The following is a 21,212-nucleotide window of genomic DNA, read 5'->3' on the forward strand; positions in this document are numbered from 1 at the left end:
GGCTGAGCCACCAAGCCCGGCTCAGTTATTATTTTAAGAGAGGAAGGAAGAACACCCTGGGGCCTTTACTCTCTGGTTGTCAACTGCTTCTGTCTAGGATGGTCCCAGCAGTCTAGGCCTGCTGAATTTGCCCTGGCTGCTCCTGCCCTCTCTGACTACCCCCTAGAGGTAGAAGAGCAGCAGCAGAAATTTGGAGACAGGCCTGAGTCATCAGTAAGCCTGGCTCTGAAGTGTCTGCTCTCGGGCAACTGGTGCTAACGCAGAGCCAGCCAGCATTAAAGGTTTCAGTAGAAATGAGTCTATAACCACCTAGAGTATAGTCCAGGTGTGTGGGCAGACATGTGGCTCAGGGAGGCTGGTCTCCAAGGTGGGGTGTGGTTGTCAGACAGAAGACAATTTTATATGGGGTACAGCCCTCACTGCCTTTGCTTATTTTGCTATTTGCTCAGAATTTTCTCTAATAATAGAAGTGAGAGCTACAATCTTCTTGAGCCCTCACCATGTGCCAGTTACTGTGCTATATACTCTATATCACCTCGTTTAATACTGATAACCATACTACAAAATAGTTACTCTCAATTTCCTTTATAGATGAAGGAATTGAAACTTGTAGAGGTTAGGCATCTAGCCCCAAGTCACACGGCTATTAGGGGAAACTGGGGTTGAAAATCCAGAGCCCACATTCTTTCCATTACCCTGGAGTGGAGATGGAGTAGAATGAATGGAATGGTTGTCACCATCAGACACAGACTGATCACTCACAGGACCTCAGACAGGGTCAGGGAACAAGTATAGGGAACAGGTCCCTTTGCCCACATCTTGTGGGAGCTTACTGTCTAGGACCTCATTCACCTTCTGGGCTCCCTTTTCTTTGTTTTCCATGTAGACATAAATCTGTCCTGTGTATTTCCTGGATGGGGGCTAGGGTGAGGTGTCAAGATCATAGACCAGTTGCAAATGAGCTCAGATATCATCGTGGCCAACTTTTACTCAATCTAGGTTTCCCCTCCCCTCTGCTGAGCTTTTGTCAGACAGTTGGTTGTATGTACATTCCTGACACTGGGATCTGTGAGGAGAAAAGGGATGCTTTTGCTACTTGTCCAGCTGGGAAGCTTGAATGATGGGAGGTTAAGCGGTCAGGTCATGCAAGGAGCGATCTGAGTCAAGGGCTTTCTTCCTCCTGAATGTCTGAGCCTCTGCTGTAGTCTGGGCTGTGCCAGGGGCTAGAATCAAGATGTATGTGTGTGTGTGTATGTGTGTGAGTGTGTGTGATGTGCAGAAACTTGGACATGGTAGAGGTGGGTCTCTCCACAAGAGGGATCTAGTAGGCTCATTAAAAATATTTTGTACTGACACAAAATGTGCCTTTTTATTTATACTGTTGCAGAATAAATAAAATGATGAGTCCGGTTTCTGTGACTGATTATACAGACCACTGGAGAGACAGCATGGTCCGTGGAAAGAGCATGGCTTCTGGGGCCAAACTGGCTTTGAATCTGTTCTCTGGCTGCGTGAACTCTGGCATGTTACTTAACCTCTCTGAATTTCAGTTCTCTCATGGGTAAAATGAACAGCATATTAGAACCACCTCAGAGGGTTGTTGTGAGAAGTAAATGAGTTTAGTATTTTGCTTGCAACATAGAAAGTGCTATATAAATGTTGACTATAATTATTATTTGACGGAATTTATTTTCCTTTGGGATGTCCAGATAGTACATTTGAATACTGGGAGAAGGGATGGCACTGGGATATTTATTTTTCTTCCTTGTCAACTGCTATAATTATTATTACAGTTCTACAGAATGTAAGGACTAAAGCTACTGAGCAGGATGAGGCATGCCTGAGAGCTCAGAGCAGGTAGAATTGTGTCTGAAGGGAATTTCTTTTTTTTTGAGTTGGAGCCTCACTCTGTCCCCCAGGCTGGAGTGCAGTGGCATGCTCATGGTCACCCCAGTGTCGACCTGTTGGGCTCCAGCGATCCTTCCGCCTCAGCCTTCCAAGTAGCTAGAACTACAGGTGCGCGCTACCATACCTGGCTAATTATTTATTGTAGAGACGAGATCTCACCAAGTTGCCCAGGCTGGTCTCGAACCCACGGGCTCAGGCAATCCATTCTCCTAGGCCTCCCAAAGTGCTAGGATTACAGGCTGAGCCATCAAGCCCGGCTGAAGGGAATTTCTTCTTGGAGAATTTGCCTTCCTGCTCCCTCCCTCTGCTGGTATAACTGTGCCTATCATGGTCCTGGGGACGTGTGTTGGAGGGTGGCTCTATACCATCATAGGAAACTATTATATGGCATTGGAGAGTCCCTCTGTAATGCCACTGGAGGGAACTTTTCCCCTGTTACCATTAAAACCCTTGAAATGTTGAAAAAATCATATTTGGAGAACTGAACCCAAATCTCACAACTTTAGTGGGCCCATTCAACCTTTCAAAGTGGCCTACCATTGTGCCTCTGCTTCTTCACATGTGGACCCTCTTTTGAAGGGCCTCATTGCCAAATCCAGTGAATTTTCTTTTCCTCATTCTATCCCTTGAAATTTTTGACTACGACTTGATTTTCTCACAATTCTCTACTCCCTTGACCTGTGTAATTCTGCACTAACCTTGTTGTAGCTCCCCTGGTTTCCTTGTTTGCTCCCTTTCCTTTCTAATCTGCAGCCATGAGTTGAAGACTATTCTTGGCCCACGCTCCTTTTCTCACTAAGGTTTCTCCCTATAACAGTTATGCTACTTTTGTTGCTTCAGTTTTTACCTTTGTGCTGTTGGACACAAAAACTCTTGCTCTGCCCCAGGCCTCTCTACTGCTTTGTCTTCAAGGTGTGAAGCTGCCAGAGCCTTCCTGAATCCACTGACAAACTCCATGTCCAACAGCGTTGAACTCTGATAAGTATTTTTTTTTTTTTGAGTTGAAGTCTCACTCTGTTGCCCAGGCTGGAGTACAGTGGCACGCTCATGGTCACTGCAGCCTTGACCTGCTGGGCTCAGGCGATCCTTCCACCTCAGCCTCAAGTAGCTGGAACTACAGGCACACACTACCACACCTGACTTATTTTTTTATTTATTTTAGAGATGAGGTCTCACCAGGTTGCCCAGGCTGGTCTCGAACCCCTGAGCTCAGGTAATCCTCTCGCCTCGGCCTCCCAAAGTGCTGGGATTATAGGCTTGAGCCACCGTGCTCAGCCTGAACTCTGATAATTCTATATGTAGGTATTGGGTACCTCCCATGTCTTCTGGGTCTTAAGCAATTCAAATAAAGGTTGAGCCTTAAGCTACTTTCTAGCATTCAGATTCTTAAAAGATGTGGTCAGATAGGATAGGTCTAGAGAGAGCCAGGCTGGGCTCCCTTTTATTCAGTTACTCTGCTTATCACGTGATTTAAGTTGGAACCACTGTTTTTTGTTTCTGAGATTGCAAGCTTCTGCTAATCTGCTTAGTTTCCTTCTTGAAGATCTGAAGTGGGGTTGAGTGCAGAGAAAAGGACAGGAATGCCCTTCCCATTTAATCCCATCCTGTGTTGCCTTCCCCTAAGAGCTCTATTCCCAGCTGGCCTATGGAGCCTTTCTTGGCTCCCTATGCTCTCTGGCAGGGCCAGTACCAGTCCCAGTATTGCCACTGCAAAGGCTTGGTTACTCCTTTGCAGTCTGCAAGAGTGGATTTTAGCTTTGTAGCTTTGGTTAATCAGAGACTGAGTTCACTGTGAACCTTCTACCCTCCAACAACCTCCTTTAATCACTTTCCTTCTTGGGTGCCTTGGGTTTGTTGAGAGGAGTCCCTGTTTGCTTGGCCCTAGGCATGAATTCAGTACTTGGGACAAATACTGTCCCCATTGTACAAATGACCAGTGACTCAGGGATGTTCCAAGTCCAGCTTCCTAGCCAGTTAGGGACTGGACTGTAGTTAGAAGCCCACTTCTTTTGCTGTTCAAGACTCTTTTCCATTCAATTTTGACTACTTCTTGACTTTCTGTGTAGTTTTTGACTTAGGGGGGGAAACCCTGTTTGCCTGACTACTCCAAACTTGTTTCTCATATCCTTCAAATTATTCTCTAAAATTCCATTTATTTTCTTAAGCCTTTGCACATTGTTCTCCCTTGTCAGGGCTGTCCTTTCAGTGTCCTCTTGCAATGTTTCTTCAGCTTCATATTTGCTTAAATTAGTTGGTGAGCTCCTGTTTGTGTAGAGGTGAGTAACTATGTGTTTGTATATGAGTTTATGCAGGCCATAAATAGTAATGAATGCATGTCTGAGGAAGAGCTCATCTAACCTTCAGTTTGTAAAACAGGATTGTCTTACAGCTGTTCCTGCAGCTGGCAGTTCTGAGTCTTGGTGGCCTGGTTCTCAGGACTCCACTATGGTGGGAAAAAGCTCTGAATGATCTGGGGCTCAGCAGAGGATTGACTTGGGTCTCTCCACTTTCAGCTATGGGGGTCCTTCTTTAGCATCTATTTCTGTCACTTCTTGGGAGTGAACAAAGACTTTGGTCCTAGTTTGAGGCATGGGTCAGCTAGAGAGTGTGTGCAGGAGGCAGGAGCTCTGTAGTGTGGTTCTAGGGTGTCCGACCCGGCCCTGATGGGCTGCAGGTCCAGGGGCAACAGTCATCATCCCCATTCCAATGATGGAGTGATAACTAGGTGCCAGGTGTTGTACCAGGCACTTTCCACTCATTGCTTTATTTAAGCCTCCTTACTACCCTTTGAAGTAGGAACTGTTATTATGCCCATTTTACAGATGATGAAAAGGAGGTCTAGTGAAACTGTGTCCAAGATCACATAGTTAGGAATCGGCAGAGCCAAGAATTGGCCTTTTGTCTATCTGACTCTAAATCCATGTGCTGTGCTAATGATTGTTTTTGTTTCTTTGCTTCCATTTTTTCCTTATAAAATGGAAGCAGGAATTCTTGCCCTTTCACTTTCCCCAGAGAATTTGAGCAAATACACGAACATACACAGTAGTTTAACAACACGAACATTTTATAGATGGAACTCCAAGGGCTCCAAGGTAGACTGCTGAAGTGGCTCTGCTTGCCTAGGACTTTTATGACCTTTTCCAGTTCTCCCTCTGCTCTGGTCCTGAGTCTTGGGAGCAGCTACTGTCCATGGGGACTGCCAGATGTGTCAGAAGCTGCCAGAGACCTAGCAGTCCCACTCCCCCTCCCTTTGTTGGCTTCTTGCCATCCTCATCCCATTCTTTTGTTTTCTATTCCTGAAAGAAGACATTATGAGGAGATGTCCTGTTTACACGGGGCCCAGCTTCCTTCCCAGTCTTTTCTGAGATCCCGAGGGAGGCAGGGGCTAGGTGGCCTCTTCCCACCTGCTCTCCAAACATCTGCTCTGGGCTGCAGTAATACAGAGTGCTGAGAGTGTCCAACCTCCATTTAAGTAGAGGTATAGCCTACAAATGGCTAATTTTGATAGAAAAATGGGCATCTCAAGCATCTTATTATCTCTTTTGTCCCACAGCCCAAGGGTACTAAAGGAAAGAGTTACTAGTGGAACATAGAATAGTTTCCCCTTCCTGGACTGAGTGATGGTATTTTAAGTCGAAAGAAGGCCATCGATGTAAAGATGTGGATCTCTCCTCCACTGAGAGTGAAGGATGATGGGAAGGTTTGTTTTGCAGGGTGTTGCAGGGGCTATTCATCAGGCATACCTGGGTTTGTGGGTGGCAAGTGGGTTTGGGGAGGGCACTATCCTCACACCACGTGTGCCAAACTGCCTCCATGGAGGCTTTACTCATGGCAGAGAGTGAGATTTTCTTTCACCGCTGCTGCCACCTATGTCCCTGTTTATGATGGCGGGCCCTCCTGGCAGAGCAGTGCTGTGTGCCACTTCCCTTTTCCTTCTTTACATCTCCCTGAGCTTCAGTTTAAAGCCCAGGGCAAACTGTGCCTGACATTTTTTGGGGAGAGACCAAGACCAGGTGAGGTGACTGTGGGCCAGGCCTTAAAAGGACAGAGGGCACTGGTACTCATGTCTGCATACTGCAAAGTTTGTACTTCTTTCTGAATGCCCTGTGAAGCTTGGGAAACTGTCTCACACCTTTCTCCCAGCCTTACCTCACCCAGGTCTTTCTCTGGTCTTCACAGTGCCCCGGTCCACTCCCACTCCTCACCTCACCTCCATGTTCTCATCCCCCCATATTCATTCATATTCTCTCTCTCTCTCTCTTTCTCTCTCATTCTCCTTGTTCTGTGGGAAAATATATGGAGGTAATAACTAGGTCAGGTGTGCAGTCCATGTGGAATTACTGAGAGAAAATGAAGAATCCACTTGTGAGTCAATCTCTCATCCTTAATGTTGGCAAGAAATGCTTCTGACGGTGCAAGTGTGTGTGCAGGAGAAACGGTGGCTGGAGCCCTGTGGGAGCTGCCATTTCTCTTGCCCTGCACTCCCCTTCTCTCCAGGAGGCTGAAAAGCTGCTATTTGTTTATCAGCTGCCCTGACCCCTTCTTCCTCAGTCCCTCTGGGGCCGCCTCCTCCTGCTCCTTTGCCTTCTTTACCCTTGACTACTTCTTTCTCATTACCTCTCCCTCCTATCTTTTCCCCAGCACCAGTTTCAGTGTTTATCCCTGGTTGTGAGAAGGGAGCAATAACCCAGCGTGTGCCCATGCACATGCACATGAGCACACTTGTGTGAGGGAAGGGAGATCTGAGGCTTTGGGCAAGCCTTGTTTTCTCTTCCTGTGTGTTGTTGTGATAGCACGTGAGCCCCTCACTTCCATGCTTTATTCTTTTTGTCCCCCAGCCAAGGTTGCAGGGTTAAGAAAGGAACAGGGCATTACAGGAAGTCCCAGGGCTGTGTGCCACTGAGACCCTTCTCCCTGGGCCTCCCCAGCCTTCTTCCTCTTGGTGGCAACCCCTGCTCCTTGTTCATTCTCACCCAACGTGGCCCTTCTCTTGCTCACACCCAGGCATGGCCAGGCACCTGTCCAGAACCTTGTGCAGTGCTGTGACCTCACTCCCTGTCTTTTCGTGTGATTGGTGCCCCAGGGAGTTAGTTTGCTGGGGGAAGCTCTCGTGGTACTCAGCCGTTCCATTTTGTCGACAAAAAAGGGGAGGGGGAAACTGGCAGAAAGCAAAGGCTTTTGCTGCTGGGTGAGTGTAGCAGCTATTTTTAGCGCCTGAGCCTTTGCTTTTCCATTTGGCTGTGCTTTTTTAGCACAGTGCTGGTCCAGCAGGGCTGTTTTCCTTTATGGCTGCAGATGTCCTTAGGGAAAGTTTGTCAGTCCCTGGGAAGGCGTGGGCTGGACAGAGGGGTAATAGCTTCAGAGAGTGGGTTCAGGCAGGCTTTGGGGCTCATGAAAGTTGTGCCCCAGGACAAATTTCTTGAGGTGAGGCAGGGAGGAGTGTGGCAGGAGTAGGAGAGAGAAAGGTAATAAACACCACACTCTTCAGAGATGTTTCTTTGTAATTAATTCACTTAAACCTCTATTGAGTAAACTGCCTACTGCGGTGCATTGGGGCTGAGGAATAAACATGAAAACCTTTTATAAGGGTTTGTCTAGGACTCTGAATTTTTTCTAAGGTTTTTGTTCTGTGTTTTTTTGTTCTTGTTTTATTTTGTTTTTCTTTCTGTTTTTCTTCCTCTAGATCACTTGCTAATTTGGATTCAGTTTTCTTGATTTCCACTCCAGTTTACTGAGCAAAATATTTTCACTACTCCAAACAGAAAATCTTTACCTATTTAGCAATACCTCCTCATTCCACTTCTCCCTCTACTCTTGGAAACCTCTTTTTTTACTTTCTATCTCTAGGATTTGCCTATTCTAGATATTTCATATAAGTGGAATCATATGATACCTGTCCTTTTGTGTCTGGTTTATTTCACTTGGCATAATGATTTCGAGGATAATTTATGTTGTAGCATGTATCAGAATTTCATTCCTTTTATGACTGAATAATATTCCATTGTCTGTATACACCACGCTTAAAAAATCCATCTGTTGATAGGCACTTGGGTTGTTTCTACCTTTTGAATATTGTGAATAATGCTGCAGTGAGCACTAATATACAAGTATCTGTTTGAGCCCCTGTTTTCAATTCTTTGTGGTATATGCCTAGGAGTGGAATTGCTGGGACATATGGTAGTTCTATATTCAGCTTTTTGAGGAGCCACCAAGCTATTTCAGAGCGGCTGCACTGTTTTACATTCTCACCAGCAATGTACAAGGGTTTCAGTTAATCCACATCTTCGCCAACACTTGTTATTTTACTTAAAAACAAAATCATTATAGCTATCATAGTGGGTGCGAAGTGGTGTATGATTGTTGGTTTTGTTTCTCGTTTCCCTAATGGTTAATGATGTTGGAAATCTTTTCATGTCCTTATTGGCCATTTGCTGATCTTCTTTGGAGAATGTCTATTCAAGTCCTTAGCCCATTTTTACTTATTTACTTATTTATTTTTATTTTTATATATATTTAAAGATGGAGTCTTGCTCTGTCACCCAGACTGGAGTGCAGTGGTCCAATAATAACCCATTGCAGCCTTGGACCCCTGGGCTCAAGTGATCCCTCCTACCTCAGCCTTCTGAGTAGCTGGAACTGCAGAGACACAAGACCACATGCCTGGCTAATTTTTTTAAATTAAAAAAAATATTTTAGAGACAGAGTCTTGCTGTGTTTTTCAGGCTGGTCTTGAACTTGTGCCTTTGTCCACTTTTTTAAAAAAATTATTTTAAATTTTTTTTGGGATTAGAGTCTCACTCTGTCATCCAGGCTGGAGTGCAGTGGCACACTCATGGCCACCCCAGCGTCGACCTGCTGGGCTCTGACGATCCTTTCTGCCTCAGCCTTCCAAGTAGCCAGAACTACAGGCACGTGCTACCATGCCTGGCTAATTTTTGATTTATTGTAGAGACGAGGTCTCGCCAAGTTGCCCAGGCTGATCGCGAACCCGCAGGCTCAGGCAATCCACTTGCCTCGGCCTCCCAAAGTGCTGGGATTACAGGCTGAGCCACCAAGACTCCATCTTTAAATATATATAAAAATAAAAATAAATAAGTAAATAAGTAAAAATGGGCAAAGGACTTGAATAGACATTCTCCAAAGAAGATCAGCAAATGGCCAATAAGGACATGAAAAGATTCCCAACATCATTAACCATTTGGGAAACGAGAAACAAAACCAACAATCATTTAAATTGGAATGCCGGCAACCCTCTTTTGGGTTCCCTCCCCCTACAGCATCTTTTCTGTCTTCTTAATAAACTCCTGTTTTATCTAAAAAAAAAAAGATAATAAATAATAAATGAATAAATAAATAAATTGTCTTTTTATTCTTGAGATTTAGGAATTCTGATATATTTTGGCCATTGAACCCTTATCAGATAGGTGATTTGCGAATATTCTGTCTTTTCTCAGACAGAATGTCTCTCCTATTCTGTCTTTTCACTTTCTTGATAATGTCATTTGAGGTCTAAAATCTTTCCGATTTTTTTAATTTTTGAGTTGGGGTCTCACTGTGTCTCTCAGGCTAGAATGCAGTGACATGCTCATGGCTTGCCACAGCTTCGAACTCCTGGGCTCAAGCAATCCTCCTGCTTTAGCCTTCTGAGTAGCTGGGACTACAGGTACACATCACTTTGCCTGGCTAATTAAAAAATTTTTTTTTGTAGAGATGAGGTTTTTCTGTGTTGCCTAGGATGGTCTTCAACTCCTGGGCTCAAGCAATCCTTCCACCTTGGCCTCCATATGCTAGGATTACAGATGTGAGCAACCGTGATTGATCAGCCTTTTTATTTTGATGAAGTCCAGTTTTATCTATTTTTTTTACGTTGCCCATGCTTTTGGTGTCATACTTAAGAAACTGCTGTCAAATTCAAGGTCATTAAGATTACACCTATTTTTTCTTCTAAGAATTCTATAAATTTAGGTCTTTGATCCATTTTGAGTTATTTATTTATTTATTTATTTTGAGTTGGAGTCTCACTCTGTACCCAGACTGTAGTGCAGTGGCCGCTCCCAGCTACCGCAGCCTCGACCTGCTGGGCTCCGGCGATCCTGCCGCCTCAGCCTTCCATGTAGCTGGAACTACAGGCGTGCACTACCACACCCGGCTAATTTTTTGATTTATTGTAGAGATGAGGTCTCACCAAGTTGCCCAGGTGGGTCTCGAACCCGCGGGCTCAGGCAGTTCACACACCTCAGCCTCCCAAGGCGCAGGATTACAGTCTGAGCCACCGAGCCTGGCTGAGTTAATTTTTGTACATGGTGTAAGGAAAGGGTTCAGCTTCATTCTTTTGCATGTGGATATCCAGTTGTCGCAGTATTGTTGTTGAAGAAATTGTCCTTTCCCCATTGAATGGTCTTGGCACTCTTGTCAAAAATTAATTGACCATCTATGTGATTATTTCTGGGCTCTCAATTTTATTCCATTGGTTCATATGTCTGTCCTAATGCCGTTATCACACTTTGATTCAAGTAGCTTTGTACTAAGTTCTGAAATCAGGAAGTATAAGTCCTGTAATTTTCTTCTTTTCAAGATTTTTTTCTCTATTCTGAGTCCCTTGAAATTTCGTATGAAATTTTAGAATGAGTTTCTTCATTTCTGACAAAACAACAACAACAAAAACCTTTGGGATTTTGATAGAGATTGCTTTGAATCTGTATGTTGTTTTGGATAGTATTGTGATCTTAACAGTATTAAGTCTGTAATTTATGAACATAGGATATTCTTCTATCCTTATGTCCTTTTAATTTTAACAACTACTAGAGCCTGAACTTTGGTTTGTTTGGCTGTTTGAAAGGTGATGTGAAAGACTTTGTGGCTTGAGAATATTTAACTTTGCTGACTTAGAGAATATTGATGCCATCTGTCTTAAGGTATAATAATGGATATGGTTTAGAAGTGGATGTTTACAAAGATTTATGTGGATTTGAGCCCATGTTTGTTCACATGGGATCAGTTAGTTATTTTACCTCTCTCCCACCATAGCCAATACCACCCTCCACAACCTGATAAGTTGTTATGAGGAGGGAAGGAACCAGGGTTATTACAGCTCATGCCGGAGTCCTGGTTGACTGTACAGTTCCAGATAAAGGAATAGCTTCCCTTGGGTGGCTGGACTCGTCATGGGAGATGGAGGCTTCAGATTTATCAAGAAATAGTAGAAGGCTCATGACACCTCTATGCAGAAAATTCCTGACATCTGTGAACAAGTGACATCATAGGAATCCCAGTGTGGGGAAACCAGGCACCAGCTTTTCGTTGACCTTCTGTTTTCTGTGTTTGTGCCCTCAGGTCTCTAACTGTGGCTCCCCAGAGCCTGTCTCCATTTAAGATGGCTCCTCTGGGCATGCTGCTTGGGCTGCTGATGACCTCCTGCTTCACTTTTTGCCTCTGTCATCAGAACCTGGTAAGTGTCTTATTGCAAATAGTAGGGTTACCTAATGAGGTTGGGTTTGTCACCTGGGCTTCTGTAGGAGTGGGTGGCCTTTATATTTCTTTCTTATGGGAATGTGGCTAGCACTGGGTCACAGAGTATGTATACTTCTTTCTCCCTATCCCTGTGTTCTCTAGACTCTGTTTAAAGCTCACAGCACAGTTTCCCTTTGGAGAAAAGGTGATGATGATTATAAATTAATATATTAAATAATAATAATAAACTTTCATGAACCAAGCATTGTATTAAGTACTTTATATGTAGTCTCATTTAATCCTCCCAACAATCCTATGAAGTAGGCAATTACAGTTTTTTTGTTTGTTTGTTTTGTTTGTTTGTTTTTGATTTTTTGAGTTGGAGTCTCACTCTGTCACCCAGACTGGAGTGCAGTGGCCGCTCCCAGCCACCGCAGCCTCGACCTGCTGGGCGCCGGCGATCCCTCCGCTTCAGCCTTCCAAGTAGCTGGAACTACAGGCGCGCGCTACCACGACCAGCTAATTTTTTATTTTATTGTAGAGATGAGGTCTCACCAAGTTGCCCAGGCGGGTCTCGAACCCGTGGGCTCAGGCAATCCACTCACCTCAGCCTCCCAAAGTGCTGGGATTACAGTCTGAGCCACTGAGCCCGGCTACAATTTTTATTCTCATTTTGAGAAGGAGGCTCAGAGACATTAAGTAACTTGGCCAGAATCACCCAGCCAGTTTGTTGCAGAACTGGGAAAGAAGCAGAACCCTAGTTCTAAGTTCTAAGCAAAGCCCTAGTTCTAAGTAAGACTCTGCTTCTTCCTCTACTCTCTTCCTTGTGCTTTCTCAGTCTGTCTCTATCTCTGTATTCTCTTTCCCTCTGTTCTTTTCTCCCTGTTCTTTTCAATTCTCTCTTCACTAACCCAGCCTCATTGCTCAGGGCTTCTGGCACTGCCACAGGCAGAAGGAGAATGCCCCAAAGGACCTGAGGTTGGCCTGGCTGCAGCATGCGGAGCGAGGTTCCTGGCCCTGTTTCCGCTGCTTGTCCCAGTAACAGCTTGCCCTTGACCGGCTCCCGGTGACCTCCCTTTCCCACCCTTGAGAAGCCCTGACTGTCAACTCTCTGACAATTTTCACCCTCCCCTGGCCACCTTCCCCAAACCCCAGGGCTCCCACTAAATGTTGGGTAAAGCGCTGGAGGCCTTGGAGCAGGAGGCCCTTGAAGTGCAAATGACAATTGTGATGAATTTAATAACAATCCAGCTCAGCCAGGGTTCACCTCTGGCTCATGGCAAGCTTCCACCTTCTCTCTGAAGTCATTTATTTTCTCTCTGCCTTTCTCCCCACTTTGTGGGGCAGGAGAAAACACACAGTTAGGAGTCACGCGTCCATTTGAGCTTTTAATATTCTCTAAGATCCTGTGAGTGCTGTTTCTTGGCCTCTTCTTCAAGGACAATGAGAGTGGGATCAGGGGCCCCTGAGAGTGAGACTGGCTGTAGCATGAAGTTGGGGCTGTCTCTGGCATGACTTGGTGAGGGAATGACCCAGAAAAGCACCCCAGAGTCTTGAGGAATCAGGGCTGTGCCCCTCTCCAGCGTGTAGAGCATGAAGATCCGTTTGAGGATCCTGTGCTCCCCATCGTGGGCTTTAGCAGATGCACAATTAACAAAAGCATGCTGATGAATTTACTTAAGGACCGTGTGTTAGTAAGTCCCTTTTGGATAATAGTTCAACCAAATAGATGAGCTTTCAGAGCCGTAATTATTCTGGCCCATTTATATTAGCTCTATTGAGTCTAGCCTCAGAAAAATGTTAATACTGACTTTCATCAACAGAAGCTGCTTTTATCCTTATGTCTGTTCCTAAGCTGTATCCATTTGTCATAATCTTTTGTCATGTACTAAGCACAAGTAGGAGTTGAAGCATCTTTTTTCTCATACCATAAAAATTGCTGCCCTGATGTCATTTAAAATCCAAATTATACAGCCAGATACCTTCACGACAGTGAAAATGGGGTGGGGGGTGGGGGTGGTTATGATCCTTTCTTCAGAGCCTGCAGTCCAGTTAAGTGTTCCTGATGATCTGGAATTGTCCTCTTCAAAGGCGTTTGGGCAGATAAATGCCCACCTAGGAAAAGCTGGCTGTGTGTATCAGAGTATGATCTGGAGCCAGCCTCCCTCTCCTGCTTCTGCAGTGGCACTTACTGGGGTTCCATATTTCAGGAAGAGTGTAGATGTGGAAGGACTGTGGTTGTTGGGTGCTGGCCTTGTGAAAGGTGGCGAGCAGCAAGGGAGGTACAGTGGCGGGGTCCAGGGGAAGGAGGCCCCTGTGAACTCCCTTTTGGTAATTTGATCCTTTCTGAGCTTTGTTTCCTTATCTGTAAAGCAAGGTTGGTATTTCTCTCTTAAAGTTTTAGTGTCGATTAAATGTGATTATATATAGAAAGCATGTAACATTGACACTGGCACAGTATGGCCACTAAATGGTCAATAAATGTCATCTGTAGGAGGGTGCTGTTTCTGTAGTTTAATCTGGGGCTGTGTCAGGCAGGCTTTTGTCCCAAAATGTTGCCCTGGCAGTCTGTCTCTGTCAGTGTCTGTCAGCCCACCATTAGAGATTCATTCATTCTCTTGGATCTTGAAGACTTTGGTTTTTAAGACTCTCTTATTCAGATACAAGTATAAGAAAGTGTGACATGGTGAGCTGTTGTCAGCTAACACCTTAGCTAGGATTTCTTGGCAGTCAGTTGAGAGAAAATTGGTATTTGGCGTGATGGTGGTAGGGAGAAGAGAGTGCTAGGGATCCAGTATGGAAGGGAGCCCCAGGAACCAGCTGGGAAGGCACAGAGCATGGGATTTATGTAACAGCTGACCAAGGGATAGTCTGCCTTTCACCTCATGGTCCTTCTTGTTCAGGACACTGCCTAAGCACAGTGAGGGTGAGGGTTTTGCTTGTCCTTTCTCTGGGACTGTAGTTTCTTGCCTGACCCATGGAAGACTTTGCCAAGGAAGGGGATGTGCTGGTAGATATGCCAAGCTGATCTCATTGCTCTAGCTTCATTCCCTTAGCTCTCGGGACACAGCCATTTGGACACCTGACCAAGAAAGAATCATAGAAGTGAGTCAGAATTTATGCATGGGCTTTGCAGCCAGGCAGGTCTGGACTTAAATCTCTGCTTTGTTTTTCTGAGCAGTATGATTTTGAACAGAATCTATCTTTCTGTTTATAAAATGGGAATCATAAAATGTGCTTCACAGAGAGACTCGGATGAATTGAGGCGTGGAAGGTACCTTAGTCCAGTGCTTGGCATATGATCAGGGCTTAATAAGTGGTAGCTGCTACTGTTATTAGAACCTCATCCTTGTGTTGCTGCTTTTCCTCAAAATCTTTTCTGGAAGCTCTCTGTTTGAATTCTCTTTCCAGCCTGTGGTATGTTCACATCACTGAACCTCTCTCAGTGTTTCTGAGCCCTTGGCCTTTGAGTATAACCAGTATGATTTGGGCAAAGCATCTAATGTCTCTCAGATCCACATCTGACGAACAGAGTGAGCTGATCAGACGGGGGGCACCAATTTTATATCACCCTTGACTAAAAACTAAGATGTACTATAAAATAATGACCGACTGTGTTTGTGTCTTAAAATCAGGTTCAAAGATGATACCAGGAGGAGGAGCAAAAACCATTTTGAGCAGTGACAGGATTGTTGCAAAAGTGTTTGGACCTCTTAGGGCTTGAAGCACGTGGCTCAGTGGTTCATCAGTTTTGTTATGACCCTTTTTCTCAGTTAATCTTGTTAATGAAATCTAGAAAAAGAGTCTTTCCCAGCCACGAGTAGTTAGAATTAACACTAAACCCTTCTTGGATTTTGATGACTTCCTGCCATCTTCTCATCATCACCATTTTCTTTACCTCTTCTGCTTCTCTTGATAGTAAGAATTTGCTTGCTTGCTGAGAGCCACACCTACCAGGAGTCACCTGGCTAATAGGTACATTAAAGTGAGGGTTGCAATTTGATGCTTAGATATGTTTAGTTTGGTCCTCTTAATGTTCTAGAATTAAGAACATTGCACATAAAATTCTGGCTTTCTGTTTTCTCTTTAGGTTTTTTTCTTTTTTTTTTTTTTTTTTGAGTTGGAGTCTCACTCTGTCACCCAGACTGGAGTGCAGTGGCCGCTCCCAGCCACCGCAGCCTTGACCTGCTGGGCTCCGGCGATCCTTCCTCCACAGCCTTCCAAGTAGCCAGAATTACAGGCATGCGCTACCACGCCCGGCTGATTTTTTGATTTATTGTAGAGATGAGGTCTCGCTGCCCAGGCGGGTCTCGAACCTGCGGGCTCAGGCAATCCACTCACCTCAGCCTCCCAAAGGCGTGGGATTACAGGCTGAGCCACCGAGCCCGGCTGGTCTCTTTAAGTGGCTGTGTGGCAGTGGTGGACCACCTGAGTAGCAGCTGCTTTCCATAGTTGAGGCAGGAGGGCTCAGTTCCACAGTCCCACTATGCCCTGTTGTTTACACCTGGCCCACTTCACTCATTCACATCCACCCCTGCCTGGCTCCTGGAGGCATTCGATGGACAAGTCCCATAGTCTAGTGCAGGGGTGTCTAGCCTTTTGGCTTCCATGGGCTACACTGAGTAACCTTTTGGCTTCCCTGGATTGCTTTGAGTAAACAGGAATTGTCTTGGGCTGCACTTAAATAACAGTATGTGTACATAATATGACTTCTTTAAAAATTTTTTTTATTGTAAAGTTTAGAAAAATGAGAACAATATAAAACTAGGGGGACCTAATTTGACCTTGTTTTTGTAAAACTAATCTATCAATGTCTGGTTTTTGGAAGTGGTTGCAATTTTTAGTGAGTTCTCAAGGTACTCATCAGAAGTGTTTGTTCAAATTTTGCTCTTTGTGTGCTTTATAACTGAAAACAGCTGCTCACAAATGTATGTGTTGCCAAAAAGCATTACCACGAATAAGGTGTGATTGTAAGCTTCAAAAATGGAACTCTGCATGGGGTCATGAAGAAAATAAACGCTAAAAAAGCCACATGATGTTAAAAGATTTTCTGGTGCCACATTACTAGCTGTTTTGGGCCACATGCTAGGGTTGGACATGCCTGGTTTAGTGCTCCTGGTTGGGACTGACCAGCATGACTGGGCCCTAGAATATATAGGTGCTAGATACTTGGCAGTCAAGGTGGCCTTTGTTCTGGAATGTGAGGCTAGTACCTGCTTCCAGCAGACTCAGCCACTTTGGGCTTGTCTCAGTCTAAGGCACCCAAAAGGTGTACCTGCCTTTGGGAGGGAGTGTTCATTCAACCGTTTGTTCAGTAGTTTCAAACTAAGCCCTGCGGTAGGCATGGGGGATATGGTGATGAAAGAGACTGACACAGTGCCTGCCCTCAGGAAACTCAGCTGTTGGAAGTCCTTGATGTTCGTGTCCTCAGAATGGAGGATGCCTCCTGCCAGTCTGTCTTTTCTTTAGTCTCATAAGCACACCTATGCCTCTGTTCTTAGTTTTCCTTTGAGCTCAGATGTTGCAAACTTCAAGTTGAAGGGATAGGAGGGGTTTGAGGTGCCAGGCTGTGCAGGTGACCACCACCCCAAGCTGACCTGCCTGAATGATGTAATACTGTGTAGTCACTCCTGGATGTCATTGCACAGGCTCATCTGACCTGGAACTTATGACTCCCTTTATAAGTAATAACAGTAACAGCTACCATGCTTGTAGGGCTAGTGGTTTACAATGTAGTACCTCTTCTGATATATGAACTAGATGTTATTATTTCTATTTTATTTTATTTTACTTTTTTGTTTTATTTTATTTTGAGTAGTAGTCTCACTCTGTCACCCAGGCTGGAGTATAGTGGCATGCTCATGGTCACTGCAGCCTTGACCTGCTGGGCTCAGGTGATCCTTCTGCCTCAGCCTTCCAAATAGCTGGAACCACAGGCGTGCATCACCATGCCCGGCTAATTTTTTTTACTTATTGTAGAGACGAAGTCTCACCACATTGCCCAGGCTGGTCTCAAACCCCTGGACTCAAGCAGTCCTCTTGCCTCCATCTCCCAAAGTGCTGGGATTACAAGTGTGAGCCGCCATACCTGGTTTATTTCTGTTTTAAAAATGTGGAAGCTGAGGTTTGGAAAGTTAAGTAGCTTTCCCAGAGCCCCAAGCAACTGGGATTTGAACTTAGGGTTATCTGATGCAGAACCTGAGTTCTTAACCACTCTGCTGGAGTCAGTGCCTCTCTTTACTTGTCACATGATTTGAGGGCCTCTTTTTGCCCAAGTTATTTTTCTTACTGGTCCTTCACAAAGTCTGAAATTCTGCCATCTAAATTTCATACCTTTATTTCTTGCTAAAATGAAAAAATTCTTGGAGGGCTCTACACATTGTCATCACCAATACCTTAATAGCTTAACCTTTCCTCTGACAGCTAATTAAAGATCAGACTCAGAGGGACCCAGACAAGTTGGAGTTCCTATCTGGACTACTTGAAGAGATGCATGCATGTAACATCTGCCAGGCAGGGTTGAAATTGTTGGGAGACCAAAATGAGACCTGTGTATAATACCTAGCACAGGTTTGTGCTTACAGGAGGAATCCATGAAATATACTTCTTACTTGGCAGTAGTGGGAATCTGCGGGAGATGAGGGGACCCACCTCATCAACAAGGGTACCTGCATAATGATAATTTGTATACCTAACCCTGAATTGTACCTCACATCTTTTTTTTTTTTTGAGTTGGAGTCTCACTCTGTCACCCAGACTGAAGTGCAGTGGCCGCTCCTGGCCACCGCAGCCTCCACCTGCTGGGCTCTGGCAATCCTTCCGCCTCAGCCTTCCAAGTAGCTGGAATTATAGGCATGCGCTATCACGCCGGCTGATTTTTTGATTTATTGTGGAGATGAGGTCTCGCTGCCCAGGCGGGTCTTGAACCCACTGGCTCAGGCAATCCACTCACCTCAGCCTCCCAAAGGCGCGGGATTACAGGCTGAGCCACCGAGCCTGGCGCTACCTCACATCTTTAAAATAAAAATTAAAAAAAAAAAAGAGAGAAAAGAGGAAGCAAGCAGAGGTGGCCTTGTTATGCACCCCCCCCCCCAAAAAATACACTTCTTACTACTAGGGAGGAATTGGGAAGTGGAGGAAAAGTGATGACAGGACAGGTGGGAGGGCTGAAGTAACCTCCCCGTGTACTAGTGTGGCTTCCTCCTTACTCTCCCAAATGTAACTTTCTAGAGCTCTGGAACCCTCTGGTTCTAGTTTCCTGAGGTCTTATTGCTTTTATGCAAGAACAGGTTTAAAAATGCAATAGGAAGGATGGGAGTCTAGGAAGAAGCAAAATTAATAATACTTTGTATTTTTCTTATATCACTGTCTCCCGGGCTGCATCCTCTGCAGACACCATCTCATTAATCCTCCATGTTCTCCACGGGGTAGAAGGAAACAGGTTTTGGAAAGTGGTTTTCAACCTGGACATCTCCTTCCCTCAGGCCAGCTGGACTCCTACCTTCCCACTCGCACCCCTTCCTCCATGGTTTGACATGTCCCAAGAGGTCATTGATGCTCCATAGCCATCCCAAAGAATTGCCAGGGCCTGTATACTGCTCTGCTGTGCTGCTTGGGAATCATTTGGGCCTTAGCTGCCAACTTTTGTACATCTAGGGTGGCCATTTGAGGCCTTACTCTCCCATTTATGTATGTGTTTTTTCTTTTATAAATATCCTTTTTTTAATTGTAAAAGTATATATGTGTTTTAAACATCAAACAGTATATAGTAGCATGTCAGATAAAAAGTAAAAGATTCTTACTGTTTTCTTTTGACAAACCCTAGTATGTTTCTTTAACCCCCTCAAGATCATATGGAATCTTCTGGAGTTGTTCCTTATGCATTTTCAAAAGCACCATATACACATGACACCATGTTGTGTTCATTTAGCTATATCATCTCACACATGCTGGTTCTTGACCTTGTTCACATGAGGTTGACCTTGGTCACAATTGCAGGTGTCCAGACGTGTCTGGGGAAAGGAAAGAAGGGCATGGAGGAAAAGAGTGTGCCACCTCAAGCCATTTTCTTTCTGTTTGCCTGGTGATTAGTTGTGGTAGGTCACACCCTGTGTTTTCTTTTCTCAGAAGGAGTTTGCGCTGACCAACCCAGAGAAGAGCAGTACCAAAGAAACAGAGGGAAAAGAAACCAAAGCAGAGGAAGAGCTGGACACTGAGATCCTGGAGGTGTTTCACCCGACCCATGAGTGGCAGGCCCTTCAGCCAGGTACCAGGCCCAGCCCTGTGCCCATGAAACACTCTGAATTCCAGCTGTGTATGTCCTTTGTCCCCAGAGGGCTGCTTTGAAGAAGCAGCCGCTGTCTGGCCTGTGGAGGCAACAGTGTGGCCTGTTGGTGGTAGCTGCTGCTGCAGGGCTCAGGGACCTTCATTTCTAGCAGAACAGAGTTTGCAGAGCTCAGTGCCCTGGAAGGAAGGCAGGTGGTGGGTGGCCGTGCTTTCTGAGCAAGTGATTGAAAACTTTCTTTCCTTGTACTTCTGAAGCACAGAAAATGCAGTGACATGTGCCTCGCTCTGCAAATGCTATTTTGGGCTCTGCTGCTCGGCTTAGTGCTGCTGAAATATTGTTCACGGGAGAGTCCTGAGCCCTGGTGCGGGGCAGGAGTATACTGTTGTTAAAGGAACCTGTTCCAAGAAACAGGGGCTGGTCCTGGCCTGGTTTCTAAATGCGGCATCCTCAGAAGGAACAACTTTCTAGCCCTTTCATGAGTCTGGGCCCAGGGCTTAAAATAACAATGAAAGTGGCCAGTGATTGTGGAGTGTTTACCATAGTCAGGTACTGTGCTAGGTGCTTCATGTGCATAATTTTGTCCAGTCTTCACAATAATAGGAACTATTGGGCTGGGCGCGGTGACTCAAGCCTGTAATCCCAGCACTTTGGGAGGCTGAGGCGAGAGGATTGCCTGAGCCCAGGGGTTTAAGACCAGCCTGGGCAACAAAGTGAGGCTTCGTCTCTACAATTAAAAAAAAAATAGCTAGGCTTGGTGGCACGTGCCTATAGTTCCAGCTACTTAGAAGGCTGAGGTAGAAGGATCGCCTGAGCCCAGCAGGTCAGGGCTGCAATGGCCGTGAGCATGCTACTGCACTCCAGCCTGGGGGACAGAGTGACTCCAACTCAGAAAAAAAAAAAGGAACTATTATTATCTTTATTTTCAAATGAAAATATTGAGGCTCAGAGAGGTTAGGTAACTTGTCACATGTCATCTAGCTAACTTGTACTATGCCATTGACCCCAGAGCCTGGGCCTACTCTCCTTCCACTTCTCCTTCCCAGCCTCAGCCGTCCTTGGCTGGACCAACCATGCTGGCACTTGAGACTGTTCTCAGGAGTAGGCTGTTTGCATTCTGCATTGTGGCAAGGTGGATGGCAAACCCTGGCAGCTGCCACAGTCGTTTCATCAGCTCCTTGCCGATATTCATCACTGTGTCCTCACCGCCCCCACGCTGCTGTGCTGGCAGGGCAGCATTTGCTGTGGCAGCCAGCTTTCTGGTAGCAATATTGCTCCTGCTGGGCTTGCATACGGGTAGTTGCTGCCACAGAAGAGTGATGAAGCACCAAGGAAGCCATGTAGGAGCTAATGGCATTGGGCAGAGGGAGGTTTTAAGAACAGAGGTACTGGGTTCTACAGTTCCAACCTCCACCTCCCCGCGTCTAGCTTCCCTGAGAACTTAGCAGGGCTCTTGGGGGTGGGGCATGGAAGATGTGGTATGTATCCGCTGGTTTTATATGGTGTTGCTTGTAATACTTTTTTTTTTTAGTTGGAGTCTCACTCTGTCACCCAGACTGGAGTGCAGTGG

The 21,212-nt window shown here is 45.4% G+C and overlaps 1 protein-coding gene across 4 annotated transcripts in view; it reads left to right on the forward strand.

Moving 5' to 3' along the window:
- Nucleotides 1-21,212, forward strand: part of LOC103262302 (nucleotide exchange factor SIL1) — a 175,050-nt gene that overhangs the window by 57,406 nt on the left and 96,432 nt on the right. For 3 of the 4 annotated variants that reach the window (XM_008059914.2, XM_021713301.1, XM_021713302.1), the window contains 2 exons: nucleotides 11,242-11,356; nucleotides 19,486-19,624. In XM_008059914.2, coding sequence (XP_008058105.2) covers nucleotides 11,282-11,356; nucleotides 19,486-19,624 — 214 coding nt within the window. In that variant the 5' untranslated portion in view covers nucleotides 11,242-11,281. Of the gene's footprint in view, nucleotides 1-6,909; nucleotides 7,097-11,241; nucleotides 11,357-19,485; nucleotides 19,625-21,212 lie in introns of those variants that run through there. The other variant, XM_021713300.1, reaches the window with a different exon arrangement.

This window comes from Carlito syrichta, unplaced genomic scaffold (genome assembly GCF_000164805.1).
Source record: "Carlito syrichta isolate Samal-C Ts95f unplaced genomic scaffold, Tarsius_syrichta-2.0.1 Scaffold304440, whole genome shotgun sequence".
In the NCBI taxonomy this organism is placed as follows: Eukaryota; Metazoa; Chordata; class Mammalia; order Primates; family Tarsiidae; genus Carlito; species Carlito syrichta.